The sequence below is a fragment of the Pyrus communis genome, chromosome 15 (assembly GCF_041283825.1).
Source record: "Pyrus communis isolate YQ-2024b chromosome 15, ASM4128382v1, whole genome shotgun sequence".
In the NCBI taxonomy this organism is placed as follows: domain Eukaryota; kingdom Viridiplantae; phylum Streptophyta; class Magnoliopsida; order Rosales; family Rosaceae; genus Pyrus; species Pyrus communis.
In genome coordinates this window covers 6,564,342-6,580,546 of record NC_142579.1, presented here as the reverse complement: position 1 = coordinate 6,580,546, position 16,205 = coordinate 6,564,342, and the positions used below count along the sequence as shown (strand labels likewise).

The 16,205-nt window shown below is 34.3% G+C and overlaps 1 protein-coding gene across 2 annotated transcripts; it reads left to right on the top strand.

Annotated features, from left to right (window-relative positions):
* The first annotated feature begins 466 nt into the window (after positions 1-466).
* LOC137730082 (uncharacterized) lies at positions 467-7,138 on the top strand. Of its 2 annotated transcripts, none has more exons than XM_068469150.2 (6): positions 467-1,154; positions 1,257-1,380; positions 1,552-1,675; positions 3,044-3,083; positions 3,165-3,465; positions 6,814-7,138. In XM_068469150.2, exons 1-6 carry the CDS (start codon positions 921-923, stop codon positions 6,888-6,890), a joined length of 900 nt encoding a protein of 299 aa, XP_068325251.2. In that variant the 5' UTR covers positions 467-920; the 3' UTR covers positions 6,891-7,138. The 2 variants fall into 2 exon arrangements, with proteins under 2 accessions (XP_068325251.2, XP_088541509.1); XM_088685383.1 differs by having other exon boundaries at positions 553-1,154; positions 3,168-3,465.
* The last annotated feature ends 9,067 nt before the right edge of the window (positions 7,139-16,205 follow it).

Below are 16,205 nucleotides of genomic sequence, written 5' to 3'. Positions count from 1 at the left end.
AAAGACCTATTACTTACAAGTAAAGAAGAAAACACATCACTAAAGACATGTTTACTTACATGGTATGAGAATATGAGAGAATGAGGGACTAAAAGGAATATGGATGTGAAAGATCGGGTATTGGATAAACAACTCTGCTATGCTCAAGAAATACTTTCATTATTCCTGTATTCCATACCCAAAATTGATGGAATTCACATAAATACATTTCATAAGTAAACATGCCGTAAACATTATTTATTTAACGCATAATTGAGAATCATACGCATTCATTCTCATTATCATACATGATAAGTAAACCTGCCCTAAATTACATTGCTAAGTGACAAATAATTAAGATTATCAAGAGCTAAAAAACCCAACGTGCAGAAGAACACAAAGAAGAAGTAAATTAGAGAGAAAAAAAAATTGGAGTAGTGGGATTATAATTTGATTGCAGGGTGGGAGGGTTTATTAATGCAGAGACAGGGAGGACACACTCCAAAGTGCATTTGTCACGCAGAGCTGTCATTCGGTAATACAAAGCCATACCCTCCCTCCTTCCCTCCCCCTCCTGATACATAGCCAGCAAATCAGAGTTTGCAGCTGTCGGATTCTCTCTCTCCCTCTCTCTCTCTCTCTCTCTCTCTCTCTCTCTCTCAATCAACCAACTTCTCCATTTCAAACTACCCATCAAATATTTGACAGCAATACAACCAACAACAACTAACATTTTAAACCAATCCAAAACCCTTTTAATTTTCCATGTGTATCCAATGATTTTCTTCCTGTAAAAATAGGAAATATGGAATAATTATTTGTAGATGGAGACACATATAGAGCTAGCAGAGGAAGCAAAGAGCAAAGAAGGTCAACACAAATTTGAGGTGGAAGAAATTTAGAGTGCTCTTCTTATCAAAATTCTTCGACTATATGAGTTCATGCAGCTGCAAAAACAAATTAAGAAATCATCATATGAAGCTGTAGATGCCATGGCGCATCCACATTATCGATCGCAGTTCGGGGACACAACGTTTACAAAAGTGTTTGTCGGAGGGCTAGCTTGGGAGACACCAACTGATGAAATGCGTAGATATTTTGAGCAGTTTGGGGAGATTCTTGAAGCCGTTGTTATTGCCGACAAAAATACTGGAAAATCTAAGGGCTACGGATTTGTAAGTCTAATGTTGATACGTATGTATTGTGTTCGAAGATCGCTGTGTGTTCTTTCTTTTTGTCTTGTTTCTGAATTTCGGTTTTAACGATTATATGACTAGGTGACATTTCGTGATCCTGAATCGGCAAGGAGGGCTTGCGCTAATCCAAACCCTGTCATCGACGGAAGAAGAGCAAATTGTAACATTGCTTCTTTGGGACGACCACGACCTTCTCCCCCGAGAGGTACATTGCGCATTGCGCATTTTGACCCTGAATTTGAGCTCATGTGTTCGATTCTCGTCTCCTTGATTATTGCTCTGCGAAAACAGAGTGATCAATGACAAGTAATATTTTTTTGCTCGATAATTGATAAAATACTTAATTTGGTGGTACATTTTTATGTGGTTCATACAGGGAGAAACCAAGGCGCCACTCCATACCAGGGAAATGCACCCCAGGCTGCACAGTCCTACGGCGGAGTGCCCCCATTACCGCCACCACTACCGCCATCGGCTCCTATAATATATCCATCGTACAGGTAATTTGTGTTGCATTTTTTTTTTTTTTGGGATTGTGGTTAAAAGAGAAATGGTCCATGCATTGAATTAAAAAAGTGAGTAGTTAGATAGACGTGGTTGTCTGTTTTTTATTTATTTTATTTTAATGTAAGATTAAATATTACCTGGCTACAGTTGGTATCAACCTGTAAATAGCCAATATATAAATCATACAAACTTAAAGGTGCATAAGGGCAACCCTTCAACCCTATAACCTACTTAATTTTGTTTCAATGCATGCATCATCAGCGTGCATATAGTTTATGATACATTATTGATATTGATCAAAATTATCCACAAGCGATATTGTGAAAGAAAAAATTGATTCCGAAACTTCGAGGTTAAGGAAAAATGACTTAATTGAATTACAAATTCAGAAATTATTATTGAAAATGCAATTGTATTATTTGTGCAATTCTTTTGTTGTTGAATCTTCTGCAAAGTAATTCAAACAATTTATGTTTGACTTTTAGATGGAAAAAGAAGGGTAAGAGAAAAAGGTTGTGCAATGTCGTAATCATGGTGGTCCTCAGTTGATTACTTTAGTGCACAAATTTAGATACAACCTTTTTGCTGTTATGTATTTTTTTTCCTTATGAACTTATATTCTATAGCAAGTAAAATTTGCAAAGATTAATGGAGAGATATTTGGGGGTGATGACACGTATGATATTGCTTAATGCTTATAGATATAGGTATATATTTTGATTTGTTCAACGTTGTCAATCTCTGTCCTGATCAGTCAACTTTAGGGTTGGTGATGCTTCCTAAGTCTTTTACGTTTTCGAACTTTGTATAGTTTTCTTATTAAAAAAAAAAAACGATTTTACAAAGTTCATTAACTTATGCGGTTAAGTGTATGTGTTTTGTATCTAAAGTCTTGAGTTTGTCTATCCTTTCCTAATATCTTTAGTATCAAAAGAAATTTTGCCAACTGCAAAATGGTTGACAATTTTTTTCCAATTTTAAAGATATATAGAAGTATCACAAACCAAAAATCTGTTGATATAGATTCACTTCACTAGCAAAAATAAATTAGAGATTGTATGTAGGTTAGTTCTGATCCGCTTGAATTCAACTTATTATTTCTTGTTAGTAGATTGTGTCATTTTCGAATTATATGTAACAATCATATTTAAGAACACATGTGCATACAATTAGAAAGAAGGATTTGTGGTAATATGAGCAGGGCGATGGGCAAAAGCAAGTTATGTTTAGAGTGTGAAACTTTCAATGTAGAAAAAAACAGGAGGGTTTCTGGTATATGGGCACCCTACTGGCAGTCTCATTCTAAGCAAGTTTCTGCTCATCCTAACTCATCAATCTCATTGAAAATTGTTGATTTGCAGCTACCCAACCTACACTCCTGCAGATTATGGGTACCACCAAGTGAGTCTCTCTCTCTCTCTCTCTCTCTCTCCATATCCAAAAATTTGATCACATTGTTGAATGGTTGCAATAATATTGCAGCAGGCTATGTACAACCCACAAGTGCATCAACAACCTCAGTACTACCCTCAAGTGTATGGATCATCACCATCTTCACCAATGGGCACTCCATATTACTATCATGGCTATTCTTTTCAATCTCCAAGTCCAAGGGGAACATTTTCTACACCCCAGGCGCATCGTATGCCCGGCCCTTCGTATCTCTACTATCCTACGCACAACATGGAACCCTCGTTCTCCAGCTCCTATCCTAATCCTCCACTCCTGCAACCACCCCCCACCTCAAGGCATAATCCTCCTAATTTTACCTCTCCTTTACCTGGTAATTAACTAGTTACTCTCGTTTTATTTATTTTTTTAATTTTTTGATATTGCATGTGAAGTGAAGATATAATCTTAAATTATATAATTGAAAATAATTATTATAACCTTGGTGATAAAATAAGTGATAGATTGTCTTGTAGTTAGGATATTTCTTTTCAATTCACTGCATTCCGAGTTTGAACTCTCTCCCTTTCCTTAGTATAGATTAGTATAAATTATCATTTGTACTATAAAAACGTTGTCGATAGCTACTTTCCTATTATTGAATTTAGCAGATGCAAAGTCTGAGTCAATAGCATCTTCGAATTACAGTTTGAAGCTCCCAGTTAGCTAATCCCACAAACTACATACATATGTATAGGAAGTTTTGTATAGGTTCCCTAGGGATTTGATTAACATGGGAGAGGACCTAGTGGGGCAAAGAGAGGAAGGGCAACCCATGTGAGTGAGCTGGCTGCTGCATGGCTTGTGTGATGACCAGACGCAGAAGGGTCAAATATTGGAAAGTCACGACAGAGAAGCATAGCAGAGTGTACATGTAAACTAACAGTGACTGCATGTGGCTTCAGCCTCAGAATCATGGTTCATTATTCTCAAGATATGTACTCAAGTGGTCGTTTAGAGATGCCCAGGCATGTTAGATACTGCCAATTAATCATGACTCAAGGAAATTAAGACGTGGTGATAGGAGGGGAAGCTAGGTTAATTTTACAAAGAAAAAAAAAGGGAAGTGTTATTAGCATTCCAAAAATCTCATTCTACATTCCTCACAAGTGTTTTTCTTTCCAAATATAGAAAGTTTGGAGTGTAGAATGAGATTTTTGGAGTGCCAATAACAATTACAAAATAAAATCATTACAAGTATATACAATTATATATATGTTCAAGGCGGTTTCTGAGTTTTTGGTAGCTCGGTAGCTCATGGGGAAGTTACTATATAACTTTTTCGAAGCATTGTCTTCACCTGGAAAAAAAAAAAAGATTTGATTTCTTTGTATGTGCCGTTTTTGGCTAAAGCATAATAGTTTCACTAAATTAAAATGATATACGTAAAAAATAGGTAAAAACTTTCAAGAACCAAAGTCAGGGTGAGAAAATATTTGAAGGAAGGAGAGAATGAAAGAAAGGAAAAAACCACTTGCATGCTTAGTTAGGAAAAAGAGTCGGTCATTTAGTGTTTGTAAGTATAAAAATAAACATTTCCCCACCTACTATTGTGCCAATATATTGTTTAGTTTTCGCCTACATACCACGCAAAAGTTTGGGTCACTAAAAAAACATTAGACTTTAACAGTATATTCAAAATTTTGAGAGATTTTTTTGGTACTTGAAACTCCAAAAAATCATATATGCACTCTAAATTCATAAAACACTAAATAGTTTGTATATAAGACCAAACCCAACCTGGGCTAAATGCTATTTTTTAGGTTTTATTCTCTCCTCCCCCCCACCCCCCCCCCTCTTCTTCCAAAAACCCAACCTAACCCAACCCATGCTAAAGAAGTGCAGTACGTCATATTTGGAGTTTAAATAACAACATTCTAAATGTTTTTCATTTATATATTAATAATTTAATCAAACGTTTTTAGTATATTTTTTTATACATAAATATTAATATCAAGGGGACGGAGAATGGTGGAATAAATTAGTATCGAACTCATCATATGAAATTCGAACATAAGAACTCTCACTTATCAGTTAAGAAAAATACTACTAGATCGTAGTACTAAGTGACTTTCCTCTTCGATGTTCAAAATAATCCTATATATAAATGGGAAAACTTAATATGAGTCCAATTTTATGAGCCATTATTAGTTACAGTCCAATTTTATTAAATTTTTAGGTTAGGTCCAGTGATTCATTGTCCACATAAGCTTATTTGTATTCTCTTGCCAAATTTACCCTTAAATTGACCAATTAAGTAATTACTGTTTTTTTAAGTTTGTGATTAATGTTAATCGTATCCTTAATTATAGGATTAGGGATATAAATCTCCTTTTTTTTCTTCTCCTTCCCCAAATCGTTCATTTCTCTTTTCTTGTTTCTCCCTCACAATATCTTTCTCTTCCTCTCTTATTTTTCCCAGTAGTCTTCTACCATAATATTATTCTTTTGCTCCTCCTTTCATAAGGATGATATATACATTTGATTGGTTTCTTTTTAAAAAAAAAAAAAAAAATGTATTAGTCAATCTTGTGTTTTGGGTTCTTCATCTCATATATATATATATATTTTGGGCTTCATTCTCCTTTATATATATATATTAACTTTGAAGTTCTATCGAATTAGCATTTTCTCTAGTGTTTCCTCCCTCAATATCATTTTTCTTCACGATTTTTTTTTTTGGTTTTTATCTACCTATATCACTTGTCCTTTATTTATTTATTTATTTATTTATCTTTTTATATTATACTGTGCCTGTATCATGAATTGTATTTATCTACCTATATATTACATATTTTGTTGATAATCTATATAAGATTAATTGTGTTTATCTACCTATATATCACAAATTAACTGTGTTATCTACCTATACAATAGGTATTGTTCATAGTCTATCTGTATCATAGATTATTTTGTATTATCTATCTATACAATAGGTTTTTGTTCATAGGCTACCTCTATCATAGATTCTACCTACATCACAAATTTTTTATCTACCTCTAGGAATGTTTCTTTTAATTTTTGATAAACTTATAAGATTTGTAATAATGTCTTTTTAATTAAAAAACGGGTAGATAAAGGTATTTGAAGATTCAAATTTTAAAAATTCAAATTTAAAGAATTAAAAAAAAAATTCCAGGGGCAAAATAGGTGTAATAGAAAATGAAATAAAATTGGACTCAATTCAAAAACAGCTGAATTTTTTGGACCTGAATCAAAGTGCCCCTATATAAATTGCTGACCATAGAGTTGTTAAGTGTCATAACCCTACTCTTTAAAACCCGACATATATAAGCACAAATTTTCTGTCGGACGCTGTCTCATTTCATAAGACACCCATGACATGTCGTGGTGAAATTATGGACCATTCTAGCTAATATATGTACTGACATACATTGTACAGTTTTTCTAATTAACACCAACCCAATTTAGGGTTTAGTTTTAGGTTATACAGTAAGCAATTGCCATGATCTTTTTACTTAGGCTTGATCAGGTTATGTTGTCAGACTGCTAATCGACTATTACTCACTGGGTTAGATAAATTGTGTTTGCATGTGTATATACTTCTTATATATTAATATGAGGGCTTGCACTTAATTAAAATATTTCCATACACTACTGCTGTTATATTTATGTGTCGAATGTGCTCATGGGAATGTATGTATTGTTATGCTGGTTTCAGATTCTCAGAATCCGCAATATGCCTCAACCGAAACAGAAGCTGGAGTTGTTACTTCAGAAAGCACTCCAGATGCCTAAAAAGACTCGTTGATAAATACATGATCTGATGAAAAGAATTCAGTTGTATAAACTTTATGATTAAAAGTTATTATGCTCTTCATGAATTGATCCTTACGTTTCTGACATTTCTGCTGTCACTCACTCATAAAATTCTTTTTGGGTCGAAATCTGTAACATTAGGTGACTATTGCTTTAAGATTTCGTGTGCTCTGCACATATATTGCAAGAAAGAGATTATCAACTAATCATTCACATTTTTCTATCAACTACTATTTTGATTTACTTTGTTCATGTAAAGTGTATTATTTCTCTAATAAACATATATGAGGAAATTGTTATAGTATGAAGCAGCTCGGCGACTGCTCACTACCACCAAAGTTCTTGTATAAAAAGTACGGGTATTGGGTCATTCTCTATTCTTCTTGTGTAAAAGGATAAGATAAAATTTCATCCGAAGAATACTAAATTTCACTGAAGAATGCCAATATCAACTCCCAAAAAGTAAACAACAATACGAAAAATGCATAAATAATAAGCAAACTACCAATATAGTGACAACAAGCAAACAAAGAAGGGAAACTTTACCTCCTACTACAAGATTATGAAGGAAAACCAGAAACTAGTTCGAACTCTCTGAAGTTCAGTTTCTCTCAAACTATTAGTTGGAACTCTCTAATCGAGTTCAGTTTCTCTCAAACTATTTCTGACTTAGGCATCAAAGGCCCTTTAGCGGACACTGTCATCATTTTTTGTGGATATTTGTCAATTAGCCAACCTAATAGTGATTGTTTTGCAAGTGTGATTTTTGTCAATCTATCCTTGGCGAAAATTGGCATCTACAAATTGATGTTTTCATCAGGATATCTGAGCGAAGGAAGTTTATCAAAAAACTTTTCTTCACCCTTCTTCGTTCATCGTTCTTCGAACCCTTCGAACCATGGTGAGCACATGGAGAACTACGAGCAAGAACAACATCTAATCCTTACAAACCGCGATGTGTTGTGACATCTTCGCAACCATCGCTCAATTTGGTGCACCACCATCAACTGTGGCCCATGTTGTCCCTTACATTCAAGGATTGGATCCTCTTTTACCACGAGATGTGATTGCTGAGACATTGTCGTGGCCCTTAATCGCCGTCACCATTGCTACTAAGACCGTTGCCACACCACCACTCCATGCCACGACATCAACAACAACAATTGATAGGATTTTTACCACCTGTAAGAATAGAGATGAAAACACTTAAAAATACAAGTAAGAGAACAAGATAATTGTAGTATAAATAGTTCAAGTAAGGGTGTTCTCTACATGGATTGATATGAATAATTTGTATTTAAAACAAGTTTTTGGACAAGATTTGAAATTGCGAATTAAAATAAAAAGACATAAAATAATTGAAATTGATTTTAATGAAAACTTCGCAACAAAGAGAACATAAAATAGTTTTGGAAAATCAAATGTAAAATGCATTAGGGTTTAGCTGTCGCCGTTAACAATCCTATGTAGATCTACCAATTACTTGTGAATTACACATGGAAGTTTGAAGGTTTGTAATTTGGTACTTGGTGGAATATCTTGCAAATAAAACTTTGCACAATAGACTAGTCAGATGAGCTAGTCAACTAGTTACAAGTTGGGCAGTGATACAAAGTGCAGTTGCAAGAATAAAATCTAATTGACCAGTATGTTCAACGAATCAGAGTCTGCCCATATTAGTTTCACAACAACAATTCCTAAACTTGAATACATTTGCATATCAGTTCATTATGCAATTAGCAATGACAAAGCAATTATGATTTAAAGTATCCTGAATTGACTAGTCAAGCTCACCAGTCAACTAAGTACAGATTCGTCAGTTAATCAGAAGCAAATCTACGAATCAAACTTGGTTCACTACAAGTTATCTTAGTCAGAACAATTCAGTTCATTCCTCATCATAATTTTGTAACTTTGTCCAGTAACTATGTATCTTATATGTATTTATGCAAGTTTGATTTGTTGGCATTTCTACTTACACTTTTCTTGCCAATAGCAAGTAAGTTACCCTTGCAAGCCTTTTTTTAATCTTTAATTAGTGAAGTGTAAAAGGGTTGGAGAGTTAAGCTCCGAGAGGTGGAAATTTTCTAGTAGAGTTAGCTTGATTTTTCTCCAAAGAATGAGGTGGAAGTTGGTAATTAATAGAAGCTAATAATTAGGGTGAAGAGGTGGAATCTATAGCATGTGTATGTTAGTCTATTCGCATGTAGGTGGCAACACTTTGAGGTATTAGACGTGTTTACTCATCAATCTATAGGAATCTTAATCATTTTGGCAATATTCTCACTACAATGCAACTCTATCAAACTTACCTTGAGATAAATCTTTACATGGCCTTTGATGCTTGCATCCATCTTGCATGATATTCATTAACTTAACACTTGTTGTTTTTCCATTGGAACACATATCATTCTTAATGATTAGGACAACACTTGTTGCCTTGTTATTGGAACACATTTCATGGTAATGATTAGCACAATACTTGGTTTCTTTCTATTGGCACACTTGGAAGCTTTCTCCTCAAATTAGATGGGAATGAAGATGTCATGCAATCTTTATAAAGGAAGGAGCAAGAACCAACGGAAGACATGGAGAAAAGAGAGAGGAAGAAGAAGAAAAAAAAGGAAGAAAGAACCACTCCAGAAAGAAAGCCATTCTCCCTTTCATATTACCTCTTATCTTTCATTTACATATTGTTAAGGCATTAAGCTATCTTTCCTTGTATTTATAAATCCTTCAATATAGTAAAATACAATGAAAGCAAATTCTAGTGGATGTAGTCGATTTGGCGAACCACTTAAATCTTGTGTTGTTTATGCACTTACATTTTGAGATCATTTCCATGAGAAGCACTTCCACCAAACCATAGAAAATCTCCATTTATAACCCTTGAGAATTATGTACAAAAAGTGTGAGACAAATCCCAGAAAAATACATGAGACCTTACCCAACAAATCTCTCCACCAAACTCACCGTCATTTTCATCTATCAAAAGAAAGATATCCAAAAAACTAGAAATTCGTCCCGCCTATTTAACAGACCAAAACACCAACATCCATAGATTATATCATATTACTTTCTCATGAGAGTTGTTTGTTTGTCTCTCTACCATGATATATCCAAATTTCAGGAAAATCCAACGGTGCGACTGTCCAATATGTTTGAAACACCAACTCAGTCTCTATTCGAGCAGAAAACTGGACAACAATGTTATGAGTACCAAAACCCCATTTTTTGTATCTCCGATCGAAGCACTTCCTTCACAAAATTGTTCCTTATCATCTCCTCTATAACATATCCAAAAATCACGACAATCTAATCTATGTGCTAACTTGTACCACAGTTCAAACAGCTGATGTTCGGTTGAGCTAACCTTCTCTGCCAACCTCTTTGCATGACCAACATCTCTAGTTTCTTTCACTCACTTTCAAGGAAGTTTTTCAGCAATCCAACTCCTATTACATATGTAGAATTTCAGCTATATTAAAGAAGAGAAAGGGGAAGTGGTGAAGGAAGAAAGAGAACAAGAGGGAGGAAATGAAATTGAAACAATAAAAAAAAACTGAGGAAATGGTAACGTATTTGTTTATCATTTATGTTGATTATTACTTTTTTGTTAATGTTATGATTATATTACCATGGTTACTAACAACTTGATTAGTGTTACAGATGTTTTAGAGCATGTGATTATTGATATCCTTGTTACATGGCATTTACATAAGCATTCTTGTAAAGTAAGAAAAAGAGTTAAGTTGTGTTTGAGTTATGAGGATACTCAAGAGCTGAAGTTTCCTTTGAATATAAAATAATGAACCTTGCATACATCAGGCGTCGGGGTAAGGGCTTGAGTATACAACTGATTAGTTATAAAATAATGAAGTCTTGTATATGTCAGGCGTCGAGGGAAGGGCTTGAATATCCAATTGGAGGTTGGGGGAAGTGCCTGTATAATAAAGTGGAAACTGAGAATTTAATTACAAAAATTGGGTTTAAGGGATGAATGAGAGTTAAATCATATTCTAAGGTATTCGGAGCCAAGTGGTATAAGCATGGTATGAGACGTGCAGGCTTGGATGCCTTAGGTATGTGTTAGCGGGATTAGAAGGGAGTGAGTATATTCATCCATCTTATGTGCATATATTTCATGCATTTGAAAGAATTGTTACAATTTAATTATTATTTGGTTGGCACTTTTTGTTGTGAATTAATTTGTGCACTATAGTTATTCCGCTGTGTATTCAGTAAATTATATGTGGTGAACTCAAGTTTTATCATGTAAGATTTTGTGATGTGAAGTATTGTGTTGCAGTTATTAATCAATTTTATTTTAATTTTTCCACCATATCTTGGTTGTAGAATTTATTTCTATAGCTAAGATATGGCTCACACCCTAGCTTGTGAATAGTTTTTATTCGAGGGTCGGGGCGTGACATGATTAGTCAGTTTCTTCAGTCAAACAGTTGAAGGAAGAAACTGACATGAATTTGAAAATGGGGCCAATTTAAAGATTTGAAACTTGAAGTACTTGACCACCAAATTAAAACAAAACCATGAAGACAATGCTATCCTAATATGCAATGATTGGGTGATTGGTGCATGAACATGGTTTTGTAGCTAGGGTTTCAATGAAAAACACAAGAGGTAACTCAAAGCTAAAATCACCCTTTTCATAAAATGTAAACTTCCTAGCCAAAACAAATGAGCATATAAGATGATTCAAGCAAGCTCTAAAATTTATAAATATTCAAAGAAGAATATTACCCAGAAAATATGCTTGATGCTCCTAGGGGATTTGAAGTGGAGAAGAAAAAGTAAAGCTCTAAAATTTTCCAATCTCAGTCCTAAAAACCAAATGAACCCTAGCTGCCTTTTTAAAGAGATGCATAGATATTTCAGATAAAGGGAGCAGGAGACACGTGTCAAAAGCCAAAGCAATAGTTTCAGATGAAGGTGAGAAAACCACACTCAGGAAAAAAGTGTTAGTCAACACATATAGGTTGTCTTAAAGTGTGTGCCCATCAAATTGGAAAGTAGCGATAAGTTTTGACGAGACAGAATCACTAGATAGAATAAACTAGAAATAAAAGTATGAAATGCATATGCATGAACAAACCTTTAATGTGAGAAGTGAAACCATTGAGTGCATATTTCCAACAATGGCAGCCCTTAGTGCAAAGTATGTTCTAAGACTAATTTGAGAATGTGTGGTACATTATTACATTATTGACAAGGAAAGCCAAACCTAAAAGTCTAGACTTCACAAGGATATGTTTTCCTAATATATATTCTCTTTGTGATGTCCAAGCAAAAATGTATATCTAGCATACAATATTTTTGTGATGTTCAGATCAAATATAAATATGCAAGACTCATTAAGTTTTCTGAAAACCTTTTGAAAAACCATGCCAACCCTTATAAGCGTGACATTCACCTTAAGTGAAACTATAATTATCAATCCCAAGAAGACCTCCTCAATTTTAGGGTGATGCTTTAACAGAAATTGCATTAAATTACTTGTCTAAATATCTTAATGGTGATCAAACATTAAGATATATAGATAGTTTGAACACGATGATTAATAATTCAAAGCAAACATGCAAAATTTCATAAATAAATTGATAAAAGACTACATATTTATGATAAGGCTCGTAGTCTAGTCTTAACAAAAGGAAATTAGTTACATATAATCATGACTAAAAAGCAAAATATTATTAGAAGCATGGATAAAAAAAAAAAACCTTGTAAAAGTACAATTGAATCATCAGAAGCTCTCTAAGCTGAGTTCATCATAGTAGTGCGCGGAGAACCCTAATGGTTGGTTGGGAGCTTAGAAACAGCCCCTTATTCATAATCCTACCTAAATAAGGTCTTCTAAAAACTAGGAAGCAATATAACAAAAGGATAACTTAAAAATCACAATCCTAACGTAACTAGGCAATTTGCTTAGTAAGACAATTCCCACATTTATGGACCAATCCAGCTCCAAATCAGGCCCAAAGGTCTTGTTTTAAATCTTAGGCCATCCTCTTCAACTTTATAGAAAGGTCCAACTGCAAAGGACGTCATCTTCATGCCCAAAACTCACAATTAAGCATGGAACGTCAATCTACCAGCATTGCGGGCTATGCCTTAAATTTATTCAACACGTTCAAACACCTTGGAACTAAATGATGAAACTTTGACACAACACTTGACAGACTTGTGAATCTACTCCAATTGGAATTATTAAAATGTTCTATTGTTTCATCACTTTTTGCATAGAGTAAAGTCACACATCCTATATTTGAATTATAAAACAAAGTATCAAAATCTTACCCAAATAATCACCAAAACATATTAAGAATTGGATAAAATAATAATATGAAATCAACTTATCAGCAACAACTGTTGCCGGTGCGGAAACCTCTGGTTAGCTATCGGCCACAAAACAGCTAACGCTAGTTTCGCCGTACGCTACCAAATGACAACAGCCTTCTTAGTTGATTCCCTCTGAATTACATCTTAGGCCAGAGCCCAATGATTCAGAAACCCTAGCACTTATAGGCCTTAACCCATATTTGCAGTCTTCCTCAGCCTAACCTATAATGCACTATATGTCTTCTAGCACCTACACCTGAGCAGGCCACTATACGCCCCTCAATTTGAAGGTTGTAGATTTGACTTCAACGCTTAGCCAGTAGGCCATGATGCTTAATCGACTCCTCACTCAGACCAAACTAATTTGCAACTTTGATTTTGGTTCGGCAAATCAAGGGGAAAACAAGTGGGAGTCGCCATTTTGTAGATGAACAGAAAAAGAAATTGTAGATGATGCATATCCTATCAATTAGCAGAGAAGGCAGTAGGAGGTAGATCATCCAACGACCATCAAAGGAACTCAGATCCTGATGAGTGCAGTGATAGAGATTTTTACCACTTGCAAAAGGAGGGATAAAAATACTTTAAATACTTGCAAGAGTACAAGATAATTGCAGTATAGATGGCTCTAGCAAGGTCGTTCTCCTCAGGGATTGAATGAATAATTTATGTTGAATCAAATCTTAATTAATTATTTAAAACAAAATTTGATTAAATGTTGATTTTGTGATTTAAAATAATAAAAACGAATTTATGAGAAAATAATTAAATAAAGTGACAAAATAAAATAAACTAAAAGAAAACGGTTTTTGAAAATTAAATTGTAAAAGCCTAGGATTTTGCTGTCACCTTAACAATCCTATGTAGTTTTTCCAATTATTTATGAATTACACATGCATAAATAAGGTTAGGTTTTCCTAAAGTATGCCTACTTGGACCCCTAACATAGAGCGTATATCAAACATGCAATCCGTCTGTAGTATTCAGATCAAATCTAAACATGTATGACTCATTAAGCTTTGCAGAACCTTTTGAAAAACCATACAACCCTTAAGACGTGATATTCATCCTAAGTGAAATTGCACATATTAACCACAAGAAGTCTTCGTCAATTTCAAGGACCGACCTCTGACCAAAATTGCATCAATTTACTTTTCTAAAGATCCTAATGATAGCTAAGCATTAAGACAATTAGATAGTTTAAACTGGTGATTAATAATTCAAACCTGCATGCATAATATCATAAGCAAATTGAAAAGAAACTACATATTCTTACTAAGGCTCGTGGCCTCACCCTAGGAAAAGAGAATTAGTTACTAACAATCATAAAACAAAATATTATTAAAAATAAGGATAGAAAACACCTTGAAAATAAACTTAAATCCAAAAGCTCTCTAAAGTAGTGCATCCTTTCTTCTCCTTTCTTCTCCCCCAAAACCCTAATGTTTAAAAAACCTTATTTATACTACTAAAAAATAAAACCCTACTTAGAAAAGGTCTTAGAATAATACTAGGAAACCAAATAAATTAAAATAAATTAGGAAACATAATCCTAATTTGACTAATAAAATTCGCCCAAAATCTGCACAGCCTCAAAACAACCACGTTTCTGGATCTTCAGGGCTCCAAAACAGGCCCAAAAATGGCCAGAAGTAAAACTTGAGATGTCCTGAACGTAATTGCAGAAGGCCTCAAACCCAAAAGACATCATTTTGGATGCCAAAAAGCCCAAAGAAGCCTAAAACGTTAGTTTGATAGTGTTGTACACTGCTTATTTATTTCATAGCCATAAATAAACCGCTCGGTAGAAAAATCTGAAACTTTAATGGAAACAAGCTGAGAGACATATGAACATCCTCTAATTGGAATCACTCCAAAATTCATCCATTTCATTATGTTTTGCTAAAGAGGAAGTCAAATGTCCTACAATAAGAATATAAATCAAAGTATCAAAATTCTCACAAATAACCACTAAATTGATACTAAGAATAAGGTAAAATATATAATACAATATTGACTCATTGTGCAGCTTCAACAACAATTTATTGCAGGCTAGGCCCACACACAAATGTTATGTTATGGAAAAGGAAAAAGGCCTAATATATGATTTTGGTAACTAGGTCTTTCGAACTCTTCGAGCTCTAGTCGAAATTGTTGGTCCATTTGTTGGTAGCGTTGATGAGCCTTGATGGTAACTAGGTCTTTCGAACTCGAACAACATTTTTGAAGTCTTCGAGCTCTAGTAGAAACGAGGTAGTAATTATGCTCAAAATTATGAAATCAATAATAAAACTAGAATAACTTGCCACAATATTTCTGTTGTATGTTCTAGTAGTACTGAGGTGGAAATTAATTAAACTGAAGATATTATGTCAAATATTAGGGAAAACAAAGGTAGCTAGGATGACAACTCAACTATATAAGCTAGGTTAATTAAAACTTGCACGTAACGTAAATGATGAAATGTCTACATGCTCCTAAATAACTAGAAATTAATGATTTACCCTGCAACTCTCTCTCTCTCTCTCTCTCTCTCTCTCTCTCTCTCTCTCTCTCTCTCTCTCTCTCTCTCTCTCGTGTCTGGTGCGGGTTGACTGTTGGGTATGTAATTTGCACATACTGCATGATGATACAAATTGCCTTAGATTTTCAACCCTCTGTGGTGCAATTGTTGCTAAACTCAGATGACATGGGCCACAGAATTTAAGGTTATTTCCTTCCTTTCCCCAATGATATACAGAGTCTATTCAGCACATAGTTATGACCCCCTCAACAATGGTTCCTTTCATTCAACTGCAATATTCTCCAGCCACCCCTCTACCCTCCTCTCTCTCTCTCTCTCTCAGGTTTACAATGCATTCATTCCATGCTATGATCTCATTATAAAAACCTTGATCTTTAGTCAATTACATTGCAGCGTTCGTTCTATTACACTTT

Bases quoted from the DNA above. Each gene is read 5' to 3' on its own strand.
- LOC137730082 (XM_068469150.2), top strand. From the start codon at position 921: ATGCAGCTGCAAAAACAAATTAAGAAATCATCATATGAAGCTGTAGAT. The intron at 1,155-1,256 runs GTAAGTCTAATG...TTATATGACTAG, and splicing joins AATCTAAGGGCTACGGATTT to GTGACATTTCGTGATCCTGA. The intron at 1,676-3,043 runs GTAATTTGTGTT...GTTGATTTGCAG, and splicing joins ATAATATATCCATCGTACAG to CTACCCAACCTACACTCCTG.